Below are 24,630 nucleotides of genomic sequence, written 5' to 3'. Positions count from 1 at the left end.
TCAACATTTTTGTTTTTAAAACCGCTGTATCTTCCCAAAGATTGGACATAGGACAATGGTCAAAATGGAGACTTTTATGTAAAATTGTCTGGAGAATCGATTCCCACTACCGGTTTTCAAAAATTTTGACGTTTAGACCACTTAAAATAAAAACAGTTTTATTAAATGATTTTTGTATTTTTTTTAGGATAAGCATACCATCCTGCATTTTTCGTCAGTCTTTTGGTAACATTTTAGGCTATTTCTTTAAAAAAAATTGAACGATAAAAAATCCTGACATCACCTTTAAATTTAAGTTTTAGACTTAAAAATCAAAAAATCTCATAGATGCGGCGTGTATTTTTGTTTCAGTGCATTTTGTTTCCTACACGTTTGTCTTTGACCAATTTTTGATACGACACAACGGCTTCGAGATACAGTAATTTTTAAATTACAAAATACAAAAATATTTAAATACCTTACGCCCTTCTCAAATGTTATTTTCGACTACTATTGGCTCCATATACACAAAAATGGCTTATATATGCCTAGGATAACATGTCTACAAAGTTTCATTGAAATCGAAGAGGGTCGGGTACAAATGTACCAGAAAAAATCCAGATTTGAGCTGGAATTGCTCCAACAAAATTCAGCTCAGTTCTGATGACTGAAAGTGACGTTGCGGAGAAAAATCGAACAAAATAGCTACGTAATTCGTGAATACCTCCATAACTGCAGTTGAAAAGTTGTAAAAACAAACGAACCAAGAAAAATTTCTCGCCAACCGCACAAACACACACACACCCCTGACAAGCTATGACGTCTTTATCCTTTCGGCAAAAGAGGCCCCCCCCATTACACTGTTTCCTTCCGACCTCCCAGCGAAATTCCGGGCTGACGTAGGGAAAAATATGAACAAAAATGCCTGTCTGCCAGTTGCAGTGAAATCGTCCTCCCGAGGGGGCTTGCTGCAACACGTGCCTTGTCACGAGCGAGACCAAGAAGAGAGAGAGAGAGAGAGAGAGAGAAGCTCAGCTTTATCGCGAGTTGCAGGCCCATTTCTGACAGAAACGGGAAAGGATGCAATTTTTCACTCTTGCTTGCTTCGCTTTGCTCAGAAGAAGAAGAGAGCTTGGGGACTTTTTGTTTGTCCGTCAAGGGTGCGAAATTGGCTTTGCACAACGCGGGTTAGGTGTTGGTGATATTTTTCTTTTATTTTTGAAATTTAGACACCGGCTGAACAGGCTAATCGGAAGCTGTATTTGAGTGGAGGCAAATATTTTATGCTGTACATATATTGCTATGTTATAATTTTATTTGTTCAAAAGTCGTAATTTTCAAAACAACCGTAACTCGGGTACCGTAAACTGGGGTAACACTGATAACAATTCAATCTATTTTTTTTTCAACCCGGTAAGACTTGTCTCATGATTTATATTTTTAAGACCACTAGGGACCATCCATAAACCACGTGGACACTTTTTGAAATCTCGCCCATAAAGAACTTTGATATTTTATGTATCGTGATGCCTTCACTTAGGAAGCGTTCTTTTAATACGTAACGCAAAAAAAAACATGTTTTTTGAATCCTCTCTCCCCCATCGCAACAAAATTTCCACACAAATTCTAAAAATGTATATATGGAGCGTCCCACGGCCTTCGACCCCCTCCCCCTTAAATGCGTTACGTAATAAAAGAACGCTCTCTTACCATCTGCAACAAAGTTAAAGTTTATTTTAAATTGTTGTCAAGTTTCTATTGTTACTAAACTGTATATTGTTTTAATCTTTTTTAAATATATTTATTTCGTTTGATGGTTAATATTTACTTTAAAAACAGTTTTTTACATTTTCAGTTTACTCCTCGGAATAAAAAATTGTATATTTTTTTAGGTTCTTGAAATGTCTGGAAAAAGTCAGGGATTGAGTTTGAGATAATACGTTTTGGGTGGTGACAAGAAAAGTTGAAAAATTTGCAAAATCTTAAGAGATGAGCAATTCTCTGATTTCGGTCATTAGATTTTTTTTAGTATTTTTTAATCCGGCTGAAACTTTTTTGTTGCCTTCGGAATGCCCAAAGCAGCCATTTTGCATCAACAGTTTGTCCATATAATTTTCCATACAATTTGGCAGCTCTCCATACAAAAATGTTACATAAAAATTAAAAAATCTGTATCTTATGAAGGAATTTTTTCATCGATTTGGTGTCTTCGGCAAAGTTGTAGGTATGGATATGGACTACACTGAAAAAAATGATACGCGTTAAAAAAATTTTTTGGTGATTTTTTATTTAACTTTTTGTCACTAAAACTTGATTTGCAAAAAAAACACTATCTTTATTTTTTTTATTTTTTGAAATGTTTTAGAGGACATCAAATGCCAACTTTTCAGAAATTTCCAGGTTGTGCAAAACATTTTTGAGCGAGTTGTAAATTTTTGAATCAATACTGATTTTTTTCAAAAAATCGAAAAATTGGTCGCAAAAATTTTTCAACTTCATTTTTCGATGTAAAATCAAATTTGCAATCAAAAAGTACTTGAGTGAAATTTTGATAAAGTGCATCGTTTTCAAGTTAAATCCATTTTAGGTGACTTTTTTTAAATAGTCGCAATTTTTTATTTTTTAAATTAGTGCACCTTTGAAAAAAATATTTTTGAAAAGCTGAGAAAATTCTTTATATTTTGCATTTTTGAACTTTGTTGATACAACCCTTAGTAGCTGAGATATTGCCATGTAAAAGTTCAAAAACAGGAAAATTGATGTTTTTTAAGTCCCACCCAAACAACACACCATTTTCTAATGTCGATATCTCAGCAACTAATGGTCCGATTTTCAATGTTAAAATATGAAACATTCGAGAAACTTTCCGATCTTTTCGAAAAAAATATTTTCAAAATTTTTAAATCAAGACTAACATTTCAAAAGGGCCAAACATTCAATATTACGCCCATTTGAAATATTATTCTTAATTTAAATTTTTTGAAAATATTTTTTTCGAAAAGATCGGAAAATTTCACGAATGTTTCATGTTTTGACATTGTAAATCAGACCATTAGTTGCTGATATATCGACATTAGAAAATGGTGGGTTGTTTGGGTGAGACTTAGAAAACATCAATTTTCCTGTTTTTTAACCTTTGCATGGCAATATCTCAGAAACTATGGGTCGTATCAACAAAGTTCAATAAAGCAAAATATAGAGAATTTTCTCAGCTTTTCAAAAATATTTTTTTCAAAGGTGGGCAAACATGGGCACTAATTTTAAAAAATGAAAAACTGCGACTATTTTCAAAAAAGTTACCTACAAATGGTTATAACTTGAAAACGGTGCACTTTATCAAAAATTCACTCAAGTACTTTTTGATAACAAATTTGATTTTACATCGAAAATTGAAGTTGAAAAAATTTTGCGACCAATTTTTCGATTTTTTGAAAAAATCAGTATTGATTCAAAAATTCATAACTCGCTCAGATTTTTTGCACAACCTGGAAATTTCTGAAAAGTTGGCATTTGATGTCCTCTAAAACATATAAAAAAAAATTAAAAATAGTGTTTTTTTTGCAAATCAAGTTTTAGTGACGAAAAGTTAAATAAAAAATCACCTAAAATTTTTTTACCGTGTATCATTTTTTTTCAGTGTAGTCCATATCCATACCTACAACTTTGCCGAAGACACCAAATCGATCAAAAAATTCCTTCAAAAGAAACAGATTTTTGAATATTCCAACATCATTTTTGTATGGACAGCTGTCAAATGTGTATGGAAAAGTATAATGGACAAACTAATGATGCAAAATGGCTTCTTTGGGCATACCGAAGGCATTAAAAAAGTTTCAGTTGGATTAAAAAATACAAAAAAATCGAATGGCCGAAATCTGAGAGAACTGCTCAGTTACAACAACTGCATACTTGTTTGAGATTGAATTAAAGGGATGATGATTCATAAGTTATCCTCCAAAATCCTCCAAAATATCATATTTTTAAGAACATTTACATGCAAAAAAGTAAAATAACAAATCTTCAACTTTTCATGGTCATTTATTTTAATTTTTTTCCAAATATATTTTTATCGGTGGAAAAAATCTCAGACAAGGACTCACGTGAACTACATCACCCATTTTGACGCCAGTGACGTCCTCCAGGGCACTTTCACTGATCTGCCGTTAGTGTGGCTGCTCGAATGTTTTAGTTTTGTGCCATTAAAACCAGATGGCGTCTTCCGTCAGTCCGCCCGTCCGACGTCGTCGTGCTCTATCAGGTCCGTCCGGATCGACAAACAGTCGTATCGTTCCACGGGCCCGAGATTCCTCCTATTTCCAGTCCGGCCTCCCCATTTATGCGAACTGGAATTGGCAATAAAAGTCATTGTCTTGGAACGAATAAATTTGTTGTTGCTGGATTTGGTTTCCGAGAGCGTGGGGGGGTCTATTTTTAGCGCCGTCGGTACTTTCAGGTTCGCTTCCGCCGATGGGACATTGGGGGATAGAGTAATGTGAAGCGTGGACCAGGATGGTGTTGGCCTTTTTTTCCACGGATTGCCGCAAACCTTTCCGGTGAAGGTTTTTTTTTCTCTCTGTTTGGCTTTTGCCGATTTGTTTTTCCTCAACCTCGGGAGTTGCCTCTAATGACATTACGGTGTTGCTTTTTGTCATGATTGGTCCTTTGGGGTAGCTTGGCTTTTAAGTAAAATTTTCTACCATTTCCCTTTTTTAAATTTGATGTTTGCGTTTAAAGTTTATTTTCATGTTTACAAGTCTCACTTAAGAATAAATTAAAAAGTAGGATTTTTACAATTTAATTCCTGTCAAATCAACCCTAATATAATTTAAAAGTACGGTCACAATCAGTCCTGTGCGTCCAGCGAAGACCGGCTTTCCAACATGGCCAGCATCGCCGCTGGGATATTGATCCTGTTAAGTGTGCACTTTCAATTAATTTACACGTAGTTGCGCAGCAAAATCAACTTGATATTCAATTTGGCTCGCCATCATCGTAGTTCTGCAGGTTTGTGGCCGATATGTGCTATGCACTCTGATTTAAAAATGACATTTTCAAACAAATTATGAGTGCAAAATTCCAAAGTGGATAAAATCGAGTTTAAAAATGCAGCTATTAGGTCCAGGATATGTGATCAATCAATCCATTAGAAGTTGAAAGTTGTTTTCCCTCGTTTATCGGGTTTGTGCAATTTTTGAATTTAAATACGTTTTTTTTTTGTTAAAGCGAAACCACTTTTGTGCAAATTCAAAACATACATTTTCAAAACGTGACGAAACGTGAAGTTACTGTTATTCTTTGAATTACTTGAGTTTTTTTTTTACATACCACCTCTCGAGTTGGACCAAACTGGCCACTTTAGTACACATGCACTATCTACAGTTACGTTTACGCACGCGATGATAAGATAAAGAAAAGTTGCCCCGATTGTGACTGACTGACAACCGTTGCTTCGTGCGTGGAACAAATCTGGTCACGGAGACAGGTGTTGAGAGAACCAGGTGTGTGTATCTGTCAGTGTGCGTTTGCTTACACAGACAAGCGGACGTTTTCGGTCTTTAAATGCATAATTCTACCTTTTGCAAATTTCATATAAAATATTACAACAAAACTAAATGCAAAGTATAAACAAACAGTCTATCCTTCTTGTTCTTAATATAAGCAACAATTGACGTTAACAGTAGAGCAGTTCTCTACGGAATCGGTCTTTTTTCTTTAATTTTAATTTTTGTATTTTTTAATCCGGCTGAAATTATTTTGGTACCTTTGGTATGCCCAAAGAAGCCATTTTGCATCATTAGTTCGGTTCATACAATTTTCCACACAAATTTGGCAGCTGTCTATACAAAAATGATATGTGAAAATTCAAAAATCTGTATATTTTGAAGGAATGTTTTGATCAATTTGGTGTCTTGGGCAAAGTTGTAGGTATGAATATGAACCACACTGAAAAAAAATGACACACGGTAAATTTTTTTGGTGATTTATAATTTCACTTTTTGTTACTAAAACTTGATTTGCAAAAAACACTATCATTATTTTTTTTCTGATATATTTTAAGGGACATCAAATGCCAACTTTTCAGAAATTTCCAGAATGGACAAATAAATTTTGACTGGGTTATAATTTTTTGAAACAATACAGATTTTTTCTAAAAATCGAAAAATTGATCGCGAAAATTTTTCAACTCCATTTTTCGATGTAAAATCGAATTTGCAATCAAAAAGTACTTTAGGCCGATGCAAATCTTTAAAAAAGTTTTTGTCCCTCGGCCCTGGCCAAGGTCAAAGGGGGGGGGGGCAAAAAATAAAAAAAATATAAAAATTTAAATAACAAGCCATAGTCTTCACATTTAAATGAAAAAAGTGTTTTAAAATGCATTTTACACTAGTTTAGTTGTTTTGCAATCATTAGTTTTCAAAAAATCTAAGATCTGACAAAAACAAAAATTGTATCGAAAAAAAAGATTTTGCATCGAAAATTTTCAAAAAATCTTAAGATTTTTCAATAAACCCAAACATGCTAAAAATGATTTTAAACGCAGGAGAATGTATTTTAATTTGATTTCAACTGGTTGCACTTGAATTTTCATTGAAATTTTGAAGTTTATTGTAATTTTTTTTTTTGCCCTCTGATTTTTCGGGACAATTTTGAAGGGGGGGGGGGAAATCTTTTTGAAAAGCTGAGAAAATTCTGTATATTTTGCTTTATAGAACTTTGTTGATACGACCCTTAGTTGCTGAGATATTGCCAAACAAAGGTTTAAAAACATGAAAATTGATGTTTTCCAAGTCTCACCCAAACAACCCACCATTTTCTAACGTCGATATTTCAGCAACTAATGGTCCGATTTACGAAAACAATATTTTTCAAATCAAGACTAACATTCATTTCAAAAGGGCCAATTGTTCAATATTACGCCCTTTTAAAATATTAGTCTTGGTTTAAAAATTTTGAAAATATTGTTTTCGAAAAGATCGGAAAATTTCACGAATGTTTCATATTTTTCACATTGTAAATCGGACCATTAGTTGCTGAGATATTGACATTAGAAAACGGTGGGTTTAGAGGGTGACGAGCGGGAATTCCCGGGAAAAAATTCTCGGGAAATTGATCATTTTTGGACCTCTCAATTCCCGGGAAATTCGGTCGAGACTCCCGGGAAATTTAAACTTATAAGTATCGAAGCAAAATTATATAAACTAATCAGAAAAACATTTGAAAAATTCAAAATTGTATAGAACATTGAATGTCCAATGTTCGATGTTCAAGTTCGTATAATCCAATGTTTCTCTTATTCAGAAAGCGTTAATTTTAACTTGTCAAAAATTCCAATAACTATAATTTAGAGAAGCCAAAAAAGGTGGACCCCAAAATTTACCTTCAAAATTATTTAGCAGTTACACCCCACATATGAAATCAAATGTTCTATTTTCAAATATTATTTTTTCTATTTATTTGTAAAAGCGAAAAGCTTTTTCAATTTATGTTCAATTTCCATATCTTCTCTTGAGCAAAGCAGTTTTTTGTGAACATATGGGTTTTTCTGATAACTGTAAATATTTCTTCAATGAATATTTAATGTTGAACTTAAAAATTTGTTGTTTTGAGTCGTTGTTTATCGTATTGTAAAATTCCCGATAATGAGAAAATTATATATAAGCTATATTAGTTATTTTTTTCTTACAAAAAATTAATAACAAATATTTGAGTCTTAAAAAACTCAAGAAACGATTTTGTTTTTGCAGATTCAGAAAAATCCAAGGTTTTATATAGTTCCTCAAAACAATGGGGCTGCTTAAATTAACGTTTCATAGAATTAGTATGAATTAACAGTAACATTCATTTAAAAGAAACAAATTCATTACTTTTCATTTTAAATTTTTGACACTGTTGGCGTAGTAAAAAAAACTCCCGGGTCCCGGGAATTCCCGGGAAATTGTTAAGTTCAACTCTTGATTCCCGGGAAATTGAAAATCTCGAGAATCGTCACCCTCTAGGTGGGTTGTTTGGGTGAAACTTAGAAAACATCAATTTTCCTGTCCAAAGTCCAAAAAAGCAAAATATAGAGAATTTTCTCAGCTTTTCAAAAATATTTTTTTCAAAAGTGGGCAAACATGGGCACTATTTTAAATAAATCAATAACTGCGAATATTTTGAAAAAAAAAGTTACATAAAAAGGGCTATAACTTGAAAACGATGAACTTTATCAAATTTTCACTAAAGTACTTTTTGATTGCAAATTTAATTTTATATCGAAAAATCAGTATTGATTAAAAAAATCATAACTCAGTCAAAGATTGTTTGCACAACCTGGAAATTTCTGAAAAGTTGACATTTGATGTCCTCTAAAAAAATAAAAAAAAAAATAAAAAAAAATCTGTTTTTTTTTGCAAATTAAGTTTTAGTGACAAAAAGTTAAATAAAAAATCACCAAAAAATTTTTACATTGTATCATTTTTTTTTCAGTGTAGTCCATATCCATACCTACAACTTTCCCGAAGACACCAAATCGATCAATAAATTCCTTCAAAAAATATAGATTTTTGAATTTTCATACATATTTTTTGTATGGACAGCTGCCAAATTTGTATGGAAAATTATATGGACAAACTTTGTGATGCAAAATGGCTTCTTTGGGCATACCGAAGGCACCAAAAAAGTTTCAGTCGGATTAAAAAATATAAAAAAAAATCGAGTGACCGAAATCTGAGAAAACTGCTCAGTTAAGACTGTTTAAAATTCAACTAAAATGATTCTTAGTCTAGGAAAGTTGTTAAAAAAAACCTTTGCGGAAAATACCTAACCCCATCGCACACGCGCCCTCGTATCGTATGTAAACAACCAACACAAAAAAGAGTGTTGTTTTTGTTCTCATTTCACTCTAGTTTCTTCGCACACTGAACAGTTTTGAGTACAGACAGACAGAGAGTGCACTATAAGTTGGTGAGTTGAGCTCTGCTTTATCTCGCCGACCGACGACGCGCCTTGCCTTTTTGTTCCACTCAGCATCAGATAGTGAACTGGCGCTGGACAGAAGGGGGGTAATTCCGACCATTGTTGGCAATTAAGTGGCACCGCTCAACGACGGTACAGTAATTGGCAAACTTCCCGCGGAAATCCCTTCGCCGCCAGTCGTTGGACCACGAGAGTTTGCACTAGACTTTTAGCAAAGTCACATTGTGCTGCACAGTTCGGGCGTGCAAAACTTGAAAAGTTTAAAGAGTGTCAATTTCCCAAAAGTTTAGTGTGAGGCTCGGTTGATTTCCAAATGTTGGACGACTGGAGTAAGAAAAAAAATAGTTTTTACTGCATTCACAATCCATCAATTTGAGGTTATGGCAAACGGGTTTTGTTTTTTTTTTGCTGCTCTCAGTTTCATTGACCAGATGGTGCCCAACGGGCCAACACCGATTGACCGTCCCTTGGTGATGGCGTCGTCGTCGTCGCAACGGAGATCGATGGTGTCTGGTTGGTGTTGTGGACAGATTAAATCATACCTCAATGTAACGAGTAAAAAAAAGGTACAACTCGTGTCGTGGTACGACATAATCTTGGCTGAAACGTGATGTGAAATGTGATATTTTTTTAAAGTGCTATCAGGTACCGTAAAACGAGGTATTTTTTTTTGTTGGAAAAATAAACATTGTGAATAGGGTGCTTTCCTTTCTAGTTTTTTTTTCTTCCTAGCATACTTCTATAACATTTTTTTTTTGTTTCAAGTATACAATTTTGACAACCGTCCCGGATTTGAACTACCCTAGTGTATATAAAAATCAGCTTTTTAAGAAGGGATTATCAGATCAATTTGGTGTCTTTGGCAAATTTATTGGTATTGGTTAAGACAGTGGCTTAGAAAAAAAACCTTTTAAAAAGTTACCCGATTCTTAAAAATCTAAAATATAAACTCAAGCATTATTTTCAATATTGTTCACGTGGTTTGTGGATGATCCCCGAGGTCAATGGGAGTCAAATAAATTCTAAAACTGAAAATTGTATTAATATGGTAACTTTAATACTTCACGGAAAGAAAAATAGGGTATATGACCCTATTTTGAACCTAGTACCTATTTTGGACCTATTTTTAATAATCGAGGTACTTCAGGCTATTAAAGTACGAATTCACTGAATCCAAAAAACAGAAAGTGTAAGCAGGATCGTTTTGTAGCTTACCTCTTCCAAAAATGTTAATATTTTTGATTATTTCCGCTTTTTCAGCTACTTTTTCCAATGCCATTCGTATTTCCTACCATTTTCCTAGCACATCGATTAGGTCCAAAAATTCCAGCCTCGTTGCTTATCAGATTTGGCTCGCGACACCCTGATGATTTTTTCTGTTTTGAACTGACACCAAGCATTTTCGTCCGGTTTTCGATCCATGTAACTGTTGTTTATTCAATTCTTTTATGTTTTTCATCACTAAACCATTGAAATAACTATTCTCTTATCGAAAAAAACTCAATTCAAAATATTTTTTCAAATCAGTCGCGTTGGATCAGTTTTTGGACCTACTTTGCCGTCGGTTCAAGGCACATGTATAACAAGGTGTTGCCAGTTTAGTTTATCAATTTATTTCGATATTTCATTGAAATTAATTGATATTTTTTAATTTAATATTTTGAATTGATTTTCTTTACTGTATTTATTTGAAAGAAATCTAAGTTTTAAAAAGCAAATGATTAACAGCAACAACGAAAATATGTTTTTTAAACGATAAAATTGCAAATTGATGATAGAGATTTAGATAATTGTTAGGACCGATTGCAAAGTATCCCAAAATTTAAACTGATATTGATTTATTTTTGTCGTAACATCATTATCACCAATTTAGCTGCATATATTTTTAATTGTTGCTTCAAAAAATGCAAACTGGCTACCCTGTTGGAATTGAAGGGGAAACGATTGAAAACCCTAAAGGGTCTAGTTCATTTAATCGTCAGCTGTTACCGTGACAGGAGCTGTCAACATTGCTTACGAGTGGTTTTTGAAAAAGTCGTATGAATTAAATTTAAAAAATCTTGAGTTAGTTTTGAAAAGATCCTAAGCGCTAGTTATAAACAAATCAATTTTTCGATCAGTTCTCGATCAATTTACGAATTATAAATAAAAAATGCTTTGAATTGTCATCTGCACGTCTTTTAAATGCTCTTTACTGGAAAACAAACAAAATTTGGTTTGGTTCAGAGAAAAAAAAAATCAAATAATTGTCGGAGATCGTGATGGCTGTTACGACGTATTGCAAACTAATCAGAAAAATATTCATATGGAAAAAAATACTATGTCAATCATGTTAGAAACACAATTGAACCAGCTAGAAAAATAAAAATCATCGAAAAAAAAATGGCAAAAGGTGCGATGTTAACTTTATGAATTTTATGATTTGAGACATATCTGATTACCGTAAATTTGAGTGACTTTGATAGTTTTGAGATTTTTTCGCAAAATGAAGAGTACAAATTAAATACGTTCGGAATGGTATGGAATCATACTAACCGTGGTAGAGAAGTGCTCAAAGTACCTCATGAAGAACTTTTCATGAGATTTTTAAAGGTTTAAAAAGTTAGTTAACTATAATTAATAAAATGTTGATAAATAGCATTATTTTAATCTTCTCAAAGTGTCATGATTTTCTCAATGAACATAATTTTGAATCATAAAACGGAATGCATTTTCGGATTCTTCAGACAATCTTGTACTAGGAAAAAGTAAAATAAGTTTGTGAATAATAAATCTTATTAAGTGTTATTTGTCTTTGAAACATAACTTAAAAAAATCTCCTAATTTAAAGGCATTTTCATTAAAACAAATTTCATATAAAATGTGAAGACTTTTGATTCGTTCTTTGAATTCAGTTAAACATGTAATATAAATCTATAATTTAATAAACAAAACTAGTTTCAACGAATTTCAGGCAATGTTCTGAATTTTCAACAATTTCACCAGAAACTTATATGTATAAAGTTAAAAAGCTTATAAACTTAGTTAACTAAATATTGACACAAACGATTTTCTTAAAAATTATATCATCAACCTAAGTGATGGTAAGTTCGAAGTAAATATAATGTTTGAACACCTCAAATCTGCTTTTAACAAAACATACTATGACTATCAAAGGCACCCTGGTATTCAAACAAAGATTTTTTTCAAATATTACATTGTTTTTAAAAGTGCAACATGTAGTTAAACTTTTTGTCAAGCAACTGTAAAGTTTAACATGACAGATGAGAAAGTTTCATACCAAGTTACAAGCTATTATCTCCCTTTAAAATTTCTTGATTGTTTAATAAGATTTGAACTTAAGCTCTGCGTAAAATTTAGAAATTATTTAAAATTTAGAATTTAGAAAGATGCGCGAGTTTCCATTCAATATAATTAAAACACGTTTTCAAATTAATTGTGCTAATTTTGAGCCAAATTGGTTAACGGTCCCTATACACTTTGATTTTTTTTTTTACCGAATTCGGTAAAGGTTAACAGTTCGGTAAACTGAAAAATACTGAAATCGATAAAAACTAACCGAAACTCGATTTGCGTGAAACTTTGTCCTCAGGGGTAACTTTTGTCCCTGATCACGAATCCGAGGTCCGTTTTTTGATATCTCGTGACGGAGGGGCGGTACGACCCCTTTCGTTTTTGAGCATGCGAAAAAAGAGGTGTTTTTTCAACAATTTGCAGCCTGAAACGGTGATGAGATAGAAATTTGGTGTCAAAGGGACTTTTATGTAGAATTAGACACCCAATTTGATGGCGTACTAAGAATTCCGAAAAAACGTATTTTTCATCAAGAAACACACTTAAAAAATTTAAAAAAAAACCCCTCCCATTTTCCGTTATTCGAATTTAATTTTTCTAGAACATGTAATTTTAAAGGAAATTTAATGTATTTCCAGAGTTGTTTTTGAAAAGGACCTATAAGCTATTGTCTTTCATATCGTCGCCATCGTGCTAACTTGTCGTACGTGCATTTTTGGCCAAATTGAGTTAAGAACGCCATTTTGTGCACCTCACAATGCCTCACCTTTGGACCTTCACAGATCCCCAAAATTCGATTTCAATCCTGAGATATTCAACAAAAACCGAAAAAACTCCGTGCATTTTTGTCACTTTACATATGAAAGTAGTTTCAATCTTGTCGTGCTATCTTGTCACTCCATGAAAATTGATGTAAGTGCGACAAAAGGCCAAAGGGATTTCAGGCCAGGAAAGTCAGGATGCGTTTGTCGCACGTACAAGCTAGACTACCGTAAACATTTGTAATTATAACTCGGGACTCCAGCAACCAACTTCAACCAAACTTTGGGACAATGCACTGAATGGTGAGCCAAACAAAACGTGATTGTTATTGTTTACATTGCGTGTTCTCGTTTTTAAATATTCAAGGTCAAACATTAAAACGCGTTTTTCTCGGAACGTCAAAATGGCGGGTGCGACAAGATAGCACGACGACGTCGAATATGTTTATAGGACCTAATAAAAAAAACTCTAGATTTTTCGAATCTATATTGACCCAGAAGGTTCATTTGTTCATTTAGAACAAAAAAAATATTTTTAAAATTCGTGTTTTTTCTAGCTTTGCAGGGTTATTTTTTAGAGCGTAATAATGTTCTACAAAGTTGTAGAGCAAAAAATTAGAAAAAAACTGATATACATTTATAAGGGGTTTGCTCATAAACATTACGAGTTATCGCGACAACTTTGTAGAACATTATTACTCACTAAAAAAACCCCTGCAGAGTTAGAAAAAACACGAAATTTTAAAATGAAAATTTTTGTTCTAAATTACGCGTTTTTTTTTCGGAACGTCAAAAAGCGATGTGCGAAAAAATAGCACGATTTTTCCAGTAGTGTAGCAAATACCTTACTAATCTTCTCTTTCTCTCTCTCTCCCCCCTCCCGCAGGCAATGGCGATACATCGTGGTGCTTTTCACAGATAAAGGGTGCGCTGGACGACGATGTGACCGACGCGGACATCATCTCGTGCGTGGAGTTCAACCACGATGGCGAACTGCTGGCCACCGGCGACAAGGGCGGCCGAGTTGTCATATTCCAGGTACTCTACTCCTCCTGTACAAGTCTCAGCAAACGGAAGATTCCATGACAAGGCGAAGGATGAATTTGATGAAAATTGAAGCGAACCACCAGAGGCAATGTAAAAGTGTTAATTGAGTTTCAAGAGGTCTCCCCCAGCGTGGCACCAGTTAGGGAAACGATGATTGATAAGGCATACGGGGACGATACTTAAAACTTGCACAGGATGGTATGCACCAAAATAACCTTTCAACGTGAGTTGCGTGATTTACGCGTACCTCAACAAAGGCAACGCGAACCAGGCGTCGACAGGCGTGAAAAGGCACTAATTGGCGGCGATAAATGACCGTGTAAATATCAGCACTTTCGGTTTAACCTGTCGGTTGATGTGTCTCGGTATCGCACACATCAGCTGAACAAATTAATAGCTTCTTGATCAACTTATAACTAAACTTTACCAAGTTCAAATTGGCAGACTGGCAACTTACGTCAGTTACGCAACATTTCCAGATTGCCCGCGCTCCTGGGCTTCCAATTATGGAATTTCAAGTTTGTGCGTTCCGAGCGAATCGAATGTCAATTAGGTTGGTTGCTCTTTGTGACACGTTTCGTCTTGAGAGAAAAAAATGAAACTTGCTTGTTTGCTGTCGGTTGGAAACTTTTCATTCTAATGCAACAATTGTATGTATTTTATTCAGTTAGAGTTGTTATAGTTGCATCTACAAAGAAAGAAAATAAAAAGTTCGCGCGGGTTAAGACACGTTTCCAAGAACGAGTGTGCCTTTCCAGCTGAAGCTGCAAGCTGATCTAGTGATTATCAGTTTGTTCGATCAGCTGGTCGTTGTCGTCGTTTCTCACCAGTGTGTGTGTGTGCTCCAGTGAAGGTTGTTTTGAGGTGTCGTTTACAAGACACGTGTTAGAGAGATAGACATGAGTTAGTTTTTTTCTTTGTTTGACTGTTTTGATATGAAAATGCTTTATAATGTGTAATTTTATTAACGTTAGCGAATTACTTACGTATCTATATGGAGTCTACATGTTGTATGTGCTCTGGATATACATTTATTTATTTTTTCCGAGAAATTGCAATCAAATAAATTGGAAAGTTAACAGTTAATAAGGCCCCGAAGATACACCGTAACGTATCATTTCTGACCTAGAATACAAAATTGAACTTGTGCTATGTGTGTGTGAATGTGGGCCAAACATTTTCAATGTGAATAATATAAAAGTTCAGCCAACGCAGTCATCAGTTAAGTAACATGACATTTTTCATGTTCATCTTGGAATAGTCATCCTTTTTTTTAATCTGACATAAACCTATTGGGTACCTTCCGTATGTCCAAATAAGATATTTTGCATCAACAGTTTGTCCATATAATTTTCTACACAATTTTTGGCAGCTGTCCATACAAAAAAGGGATTGGTAAAGTTCATAAATCTGTATCTTTTGAATGACTTTTTTGATCGATTTGGTGTCTTGGGCAAAGTTGTAGGTGTGAATGAGGAATACACCGAAAAAAATTATGAATTGAAAAATAGCTGATCACTTTTTGTCACTAGAAATTTGATTTAACTTTTTTGCACTAGATTTCACAAAAAAGCTACAAATTGTAAACAAAATGTTAAAAAAAATATCTAAAATAGGTAAAAAAAATGTTTTTTGTGAAGTAGAATTTGCAATGAAATACTTAAGAGTAAAATTTTGATAGCATTTTTTAATTTTGAAAAAGTGCCCTTTTTTGCCTATTTTTGAAAAAAAAAAAATCCGAGAAGCTGAGAAAAATCCCTACATTAAGCCACAGAGTAATCCAGAGTGCCCAGTCCAAAGAAATGTCATTGAATTTTTTGGCTCCATAAGGTTTGCTGGTAGCAGGCGTGCGATGTACAGTCGACTCTCTGGATGTCGATCTTCTCGATATCAATTATGCTCCATCTATCGATGAATTCTTCAGTCCCTTCAAACTGCATACTTTGATTGGCTTTATTCCTCGATATTTTCTCTTGCTTGAAGGATCTCTTTCTCGACGGTCCCTTGGATTCTGTTTGCTTTAAAAATCTCTTCCGGTTGTCAATATTGTCACTATCTCATGGCTTGCACAGACATTTTTCTTTGAGAAACGAAGCTTTGAAGGGTGTTTGACATTAGTTTGTTTTTGTTTGCTGGACGTTGCCATGATTCTCTCCCATAGCTGGGTATCAAGAAAAACATATTTTCAATCGAGTCTTCATTTTGCATCGTTCTGTAAACTGATGATTCTCTTCCTCGACGGTCCCTTGGATATTGACAACCAGAGAGTCGACTGTACCACCAAGTTGAACCAAAAATCAAGAGGCAGTGCGAACTCTGTCTTACTCTGTGATTAAGCAATGTTGAAATTTGTTTTTACGGCCTTTGGTTGTTGAGATGCAAAGTTAAAAAAAAAAACATAGAAAATTAGATTTTTTTAATTCAACGCAAAAAATAATAAATTTTGTTCTGCTCTTCTCAATAAATAATTTTGAAAATTTAAAATTTTGACTTGTATAAAATTTGAGCATGCTCAGAGCTGGAATGACCCATACTTAACCCTCTACAACCCAACCCCGCATCTAGACGGGTTTCGATTAAAAAAATTGTCAAAAATCCATTTTGATCTTTAAAAGCATTGGGCAGAAGAACTCTAGTTTTATGTGGGTCATTCTCCGCCAACTCACACAGCAGTTGCCCCGATCCCTCTTGGATTTGCGTAAAACTTTGCTCTAAGGGGTTATTTTGGTTCAGAATTTTTTTTCAAAAAAATTTTTTTTGTGGTTAGTGAGTGTATCCGGTTTGTTTTTTTTTTATCTTTCGAAAAATCCCCACATACAAGCAGTGCACAAGCCAGAACAATCGTCCAAGGGGTCATTATTATGCAAAATTAGTTGAACTTTTTGAAAAAAAATACTTTCAAAAGCACACAATTGAGTTTTTGGGGTCAAAAATTCGAAAAACTGATCAAAAATGCTCAAAATCATAACTTTTTCAAAAAACTTTTTTGTAAAATTCCGATAACTCGTGAAGAATACTTGCAAACCCCTTATGTCTATATATCAAAATTTTTGTTTTTGTCTGTTCTACAACTTTGTGAAACATTGTTACGCTCTGAAATGTAACCCTGCAAAGTTAGAAGAAAACACGTAATTTTAAAATGAAAAATTTTGTTCTAAATGAAAAAATGATCCTTCTGGCTTATTTCAGATTCGAAAAGAACATTAAATTTCCCATAAAAATGACATGTCTCACGATTTTTGAGCAGCTGAGTAACGGGAAATGGCAGCGATTTGAGTACGCCATCAAATCGGGCGTCTAATTTTACACAAAAGACCCTTTGACAACAAATGTCTATCTCTTCACGGTTGCAAGCTACAAATCACTGAAAAACGTGACTTAGTAAAAAACCAGAAAAATGAAAGGGGTCGTACCACCCCACCGTCACGAGATATCGAAAAATGGACCTCGAATTCGTTAGCAGGGACCAAAATTATCCATTAAAGCAAAGTTTCACGAAAATCGAAGAGGGGTCGAGGCAACTTTTCCGATTTCGTGTGAGTTGGTGGCGAATTACCCATGTGGCTTTGACAATGTTATTTTTTTTTGGTAAATTTCATTTGTAAGTGGTCAACTTTGGCTGTGTTTTACTAACTTTTCCTATATTTTATTTAAAAAGAAGTATGCAGTAATATTTGTAGGGTTCTAGTCTATGCCTCTACGCATTTTATTTTTACAATTTAAATGATAATGGTGCCATTCTATAAAAGAAAAAGTAAAGCGAAAAACAAGCAAAAAGTGACTGTAGAAACATGAAAAAATAGAAAGGCAAAATGTAATTATAGGAGGTGGTAGAGTAAGCCAAATACTACCAAAAACAAACATAAATTTAACAAGATAAATGCAAATTGAAAAACTCAAAATTAAACAAGAAAAACATAAAACAAGAGAAGTATAGTTTTTCGTAGAACAAAATTTGCTCAAAATGACCTCCTGAACACGGGAAAGATAAAAAATTTCGAAAAAAAATTTGGCTGTAGAGGGCTAAAATAAGAATAATTGCTAATGTTTGTATTTAGAAACGAACAGAAAAAAAACCAGATTTAATATCACCAAGAGGTGAAATAGAGCCTTTCTTACAAAATGATGAATTAAATCCGGCAAAAAATTGATGCAATTAATTTTTCAGTAACATATGGTTAGGCTGGTACAAATTTTAAGTAAAGTTACGACAAAAACTAACTTAATCCACCTATGTGGTTGATGCCTTCCTCACTTTTTACCAACAATGGGTAATATAAGTGGTTTGGACACATATTTCAGCTATTTTTTTTAGATCCAGAAAAATAAGTACACAGATATAACTTAAGTGGTCATAACTTCAAGACAGGGTTGCCAGATCTTCAATGTTGTGGACTCATTGCAAAGGTCTCTCAATTACCTAACCAACGATGGGTCGGGTGATGGATCCGGACATCGTTTGCATACATTTAATTGAGATCCGGCTTCAAAAAAGTACATAAATATCACTTAAGTGGTCATAACTTGAGACAGGGTTGCCAGATCTTCAATGATGTAAGCTTGTTGGAAAGGTTTCTCAATTACCTAACCAACGATGGGTCGGGTGATGGATCTGGACATCGTTTGCATACATTTAATTGAGATCCGGCTTCAAAAAAGTACATAAATATCACTTAAGTGGTCATAAGTCGAGACAGGGTTGCCAGATCTTCAATGTTGTGGACTCATTGGAAAGGTTTCTCAATTACCTAACCAACGATGGGTCGGATGATGGATCCGGACATCGTTCACATGCATATAAATGAGATCCGGATATATGTGAAAACACATTTTGTCTTCCTCACTGTTTATTAGCGTGGTTCACGTTTCTATGAAAAAGACAAAAGTTGTTATTTTGTCTTGCATCAACCGGAATTTCGTTCTTTTATGTCCCCAGAAGCACTCCTGAAAATTTGAGCCCATTTGGTAAGGTCTAGGAGCTCCAGTTTTAATTTGAAATTTATATGGGATTTTGATTTATTTTCCATGGGAAACTATCTTTTACATTATATTAGGATTTTTTTATAAATCGATGAAATGACTTGATTCTTATAGTAGGAGATAGGTTTTGAACTGGGGAACAACTTTGTAGAACATACCAACAAGCTAGGAAGTGACCATTTAAAGATACAGATACTTTTAGATGGTGGCTTTTGAAGGGGCCAGCCACCATCTAAAAGTATCTGTATCTTTAAAGGGTCACTTCCTAGCTTGTTGGTATGTTCTACAAAGTTGTTCCCAGTTCAAAACCTATCTCCTACTATAAAATCAAGTCATTTCATCGATTTATAAAAATCCTAATACAATGTAAAAGATAGTTTCCCATGGAAAATAAATCAAAATCCCATATAAATTTCAAATTAAAACTGGAGCTCCTAGACCTTACCAAATGGGCTCAAATTTTCAGGAGTGCTTCTGGGGACATAAAAGAACAAAATTCCGGTTGATGCAAGACAAAATAACAACTTTTGTATTTTTCATAGAAACGTGAACCACGCTACTGTTTATACATAACTTTTGAACTACTTATCGAAACTTCAAACAATTTAATAGCGATGTATGGGACCCTATACCAAGTCGATTGCATTTGGTTTGGTCAAAATTGGTTCAGCCATTGCTGAGAAAACTCAGTGAGAATTTTGGTCACATACATACATACACACACACATACACACACACAGACATTTGTTCAGTTTTCGATTCTGAGTCGATATGTATACATGAAGGTGGATCTTCGAGCTTTCAATAAAAAGTTCATTTTTAGAGCAGGATTATAGCCTTACCTCAGTGAGGAAGGCAAAAAGGGTTTTGTTTAAAATCACCTGAATGAAATAAAGAACAACAATGCTGAAGTATATTTTCGGTCGTGCACATCTTATGCGTCTAGCCTCAAGTTACTCTGCTACTAGGGGAACTGCATGTATTTCCACCGGGCTCCTAATGTTGGCATATCAGCCTTTTTAGTTATATTACAGTCTATAAAGCGTTTTCATCTTAGATCAAGTCATTACTAGCGAATTGGGAAGTAAGCAAGCAAGTTTTTCTCAACAGGCATGCCAAACATATAATAACTTTTCCCTTTTTGAAAATAATCGTAAACATTTAGTGCTCCTCCGCTGCATGGTCAGGGGTGCCTTGCTTAGAGACGCGTTTGGATGACGTTAAAATTTATCGTAGCAAATGTGTGGTGGCGGAAAAACATACTGCGATTCGGCGAAATGGCGTCTAAAGGTCAGGAGGCAGGCATTATCACACCAAAACGACCCAATATAAAACGATCGGCTCCGTTCAAACACACATGTTTGAGATAAAGTGAAGGTGTGCTGTTGTTGTTGTCGTTGAACGGGGTTCACCTTAGCTCAATTCACCGCAGCCAGCACATGTCAGCACAGAACCGTCCGCCGCTCTCTCAGTCAGTCACTTCTCAGTCAACCAGTTGACCTAGTTTCCACCGACGTCGTCTTTCCGACCGCGTGTCTCTCGTCAAGCTCCGACTCTTGTTTTGCATATTGTTGTTAATTTGAACGGTAGACGGTATACGTAGTATGTACGTGTCGTAAAAAATGGATAATGACTGTTGGATTTGTTTTTTTTATTTAAATTTGAAAACGAAAGAAGACGAAATAATAAAAACCACCCAAAACTCAATCAAAATGGCTCGTGACCACCGCAAAGCGAAAAAAATAAAGCACTACATCAAAAGCAGACATCATTTTTCAGTCACACAACCGTCTTTCTTGCTCGTGTTGCGCTTCTGTAGTACTTGTGGCAATCGATTGATGTTTTTTTTGTGTTCCTCGTTTCAAACCGAGGACAAGAGTCTACTCGCTCAATCGCGAGTTTCGTGTCCTGGAAAGTGTCCTGCGACAAAAAAAAAACGACAGAAATAGTATGGAATGCACTTTTTGGTTGCTTCCCTTTGGACAATTATGAGCAAATTGGCCGTCAATTGCATCAACTCGTGGGGGGATAATTAATAAATGATTAGCTTCGTCCTTGCCCTGGAATCGAAAATAGACAACAAACCCACACAACACACACGTCCAAAGAAATCAATGCTAATTGTGTTCTCCTTCTCCACATTCACAGAGAGATCCTGCCTCGAAATCGTCGAACCCGCGGCGCGGCGAGTACAACGTCTATTCCACCTTCCAGTCACACGAGCCCGAGTTCGACTACCTAAAATCGCTAGAAATAGAGGAGAAAATCAACAAGATCAGATGGCTCCGGCGCAAGAACCAGTCGCACTTTCTGCTGTCCACCAACGACAAGACGATAAAGCTGTGGAAGGTGTCGGAGCGGGACAAACGGGTCGAGGGGTACAACACGCGGGAGGACAACGGCAGCATACGGGATCCGGCGATGATCAGCTCGCTCCGGGTGCCGTCGATAAAGCCGATGGACCTGATGGTGGAGGCGTCGCCCCGCCGGATCTTTGCCAACGCTCACACCTACCACATCAACTCGATCTCGGTCAACTCGGACCAGGAGACGTACCTGTCGGCGGACGATCTGCGGCTGAACCTGTGGCACCTGGAGATCACCGACCAGAGCTTCAACATCGTCGACATCAAGCCGGCCAACATGGAGGAGCTGACGGAGGTCATCACGGCGGCCGAGTTCCACCCGACCGAGTGCAACGTCTTTGTCTACTCGAGCAGCAAGGGCACGATCCGGTTATGTGATATGCGGTCGTCGGCGCTCTGCGACCGGCACGCGAAGCTGTTCGAGGAGCCCGAGGACGTGGACATCACCAACAAGAGCTTCTTCCGCGAGATCATCAGCTCGATCAGCGACGTCAAGCTGAGCAACACCGGCCGGTACATGATTTCCCGCGACTATCTGAGTATTAAGGTGTGGGATCTGCACATGGAGACGAAGCCGATCGAGACGTACCCGGTGAGTGCTTTTGTTTGAGCATAATTGCCATTTTTTTGCAAGTTTAAATTAAACTGATAGGCCGATAGTAGAAATGTGCCAAAAACGGGTATATTATCCCTACCAAGAATTTTAATCTAATCAAACACCTATCTTTGTCATATGAAGAGTTTGATGCTCGATTAAAGCTCCAAAAATACTATTTAGGCTATAAACTTTCCAGCAACAGCACCGCCTCAAGTAAGCACGCAAATTTATGCCATTTACTGGCCCAAAAAAATCAAATTTAATGCACTTTTGATTATAATTTCTATTTTGCAAGAGAGCAGTTCTCTGAGATTTCGGTCATTCGATTTTTTTTTTTGTTTTTTTTTTTAATCCGGCTGAAACTTTTTTGGTACCTTCGGTATGCCCAAAGAAGCCATTTTGCATCATTAGTTTGTCCATATAATTTTCCATACAAATTTGGCAGCTGTCCATACAAAAATGATATGTGAAAATTCAAAAATCTGTATCTTTTGAAGGAATTTTTTGATCGATTTGGTGTCTTCGGCAAAGTAGTAGGTATGGATATGGACTACACTGAAAAAAAATTGGTGATTTTTAATTTAACTTTTTGTCACTAAAACTTGATTTGCAAAAAAACACTATTTTTATTTTTTTATATGTTTTAGAGGACATAAAATGCCAACTTTTCAGAAATTTCCAAAATGGGCAAAAAATCTTTGACCGAGTTATGATTTTTTGAATCAATACAGATTTTTTAAAAAATCGAATATTGGTCGCAAATATTTTTCAACTTCATTTTTCGATGTAAAATCTAATTTGCAATCAAAAAGTACTTTAGTGAATTTTTGATAAAGTGCACCGTTTTCAAGTTATAACCCTTTTTAGGTAACTTTTTTAAAAATAGTCGCAGTTTTTCATTTTTTTAAATAAGTGCACATGTTTGCACACTTTCGGATTTTTTTTTTTGAAAAGCTGAGAAAATTCTGTATATTTTGCTTTATTTAACTTTGTTGATACGACCCATAGTTGCTGAGATATTGCCATGCAAAGGTTAAAAAACAGGAAAATTGATGTTTTCTAAGTCTTACCCAAACAACCCACCATTTTCTAATGTCGATATCTCAGCAACTCAAAAAAAAATCAAACCATCCACATTGACGACCCCGGGTCTTTTGTGGTCTCTATTGCAAGTTTCTGCTCGAACCTAGGAGTCCGAAGGCTTGAATGAGGAGAGCACCCAAACCTCTTTCTACTCCAAGGAACCTCCAACCCCAGTGTTTGAACTAACGACCTTTGGATTGCGAGTCCAACCGCCGCCAGCGATTCCACCGGAGTAGGCTTGGTTTGGTGTGTTGTTTGTACTTATGGCATGGAGACGACTCCTACACCTGGAATGACTTAACGGCCTAACAACCAAGGCCGGGACCGACATTTTACTTCCTCATCCGATGGAAGGTTGGAGCAGATGGGCAGATCAGCAACTATAAACCCGATTTACAATGTTGAAACATGAAACATTCATAAAATTTTCCGATCTTTTGCATGGCAATATCTCAGCAACTATGGATCAACAAAGCTCAATAAAGAAAAATATAGAGAATTTTCTCAGCTTTTCAAAAATATTTTTTTCAAAGGTTCGCAAACATGGGCGAACTGCGACTATTTTCAAAAAGTTACCTAAAAATGGATTTAACTTGAAAACGGTGCACTTTATCAAAAATTCACTAAAGTACTTTTTGATTGCAAATTCGATTTTACATCGAAAAATGAAGTTGAAAAATGTTTGCGACCAATATTCGATTTTTTGAAAAAAAATCTGTATTGATTCAAAAAGTCATAACTCGGTCAAAGATTTTTTGCCCATTCTGGAAATTTCTGAAAAGTTGGCATTTTATGTGCTCTTAAACATATAAAAAATAGTGTTTTTTTTTGCAAATCAAGTGACAAAAAGTTAAATTAAAAATAGCCATTTTTTTTTTACCGTGTATCATTTTTTTTCAGTGTAGTCCCTATCCATACCTACAACTTTGCCGAAGACACCAAGTCGATCAAAAAAATCCTTCAAAAGATACAAATTTTTGAATTTTCACATATCATTTTTGTATGGACAGCTGCCAAATTTGTATGGAAAATTATATGGACAAGCTAATGATGCAAAATGGCTTCTTTGGGCATACCGAAGGGACCAAAAAAGTTTCAGCCGGATTAAAAAAATACAAAAAATAAAATTAAAGAAAAAAGACCGATTCCGTAGAGAACTGCTCAAGACCATTTCTCATCATTTTGGTGGCACACACATCCACACGCAAGATGAGAGGTTAACTGCTTAACGAAAGTCGCCATCAATATATTTTCACTTTCGCCAACGATTTAAAAGCGCTTAAGATATAAAATTGCTTCCAACTACACAGAACAAAATATGTGAATTTACTCGACACAGAAAAAATGAATTACATGTAAACTCAGTTGATGTAAACGTGAAATTCGACGATAACGGTTGAATCACACGTAAAATCATGTTTTTGCGTATAATTTGTTGCAAAATTACATCAAATTGCATTTAAATTTAAATGTTTAATGACGTGCAAAAGTGTCACATCATAAATGATGTAACATTCGGGATTTTTTTTTGTGTCTACCGGCAACACGTCCTTTTGTACATTACTTA

General features: G+C 35.1%; 1 protein-coding gene across 3 annotated transcripts in view; it reads left to right on the top strand.

The window, feature by feature from the left end:
* LOC6046290 (protein phosphatase PP2A 55 kDa regulatory subunit) overlaps positions 1-24,630 on the top strand; it is a 96,810-nt gene that overhangs the window by 64,799 nt on the left and 7,381 nt on the right. For all 3 annotated transcript variants that reach the window (XM_038248910.1, XM_038248908.1, XM_038248915.1), the window contains 2 exons: positions 13,876-14,027; positions 21,165-21,974. In XM_038248910.1, the coding sequence (XP_038104838.1) occupies positions 13,876-14,027; positions 21,165-21,974 (962 nt within the window). The remainder of the gene's footprint in view (positions 1-13,875; positions 14,028-21,164; positions 21,975-24,630) is intronic.

The sequence above is a fragment of the Culex quinquefasciatus genome, chromosome 1 (assembly GCF_015732765.1).
Source record: "Culex quinquefasciatus strain JHB chromosome 1, VPISU_Cqui_1.0_pri_paternal, whole genome shotgun sequence".
NCBI lineage: Eukaryota > Metazoa > Arthropoda > Insecta > Diptera > Culicidae > Culex > Culex quinquefasciatus.
The sequence above is the reverse complement of the archived record's forward strand: the minus strand, read 5'-3'. Positions and strand labels throughout refer to the sequence as shown.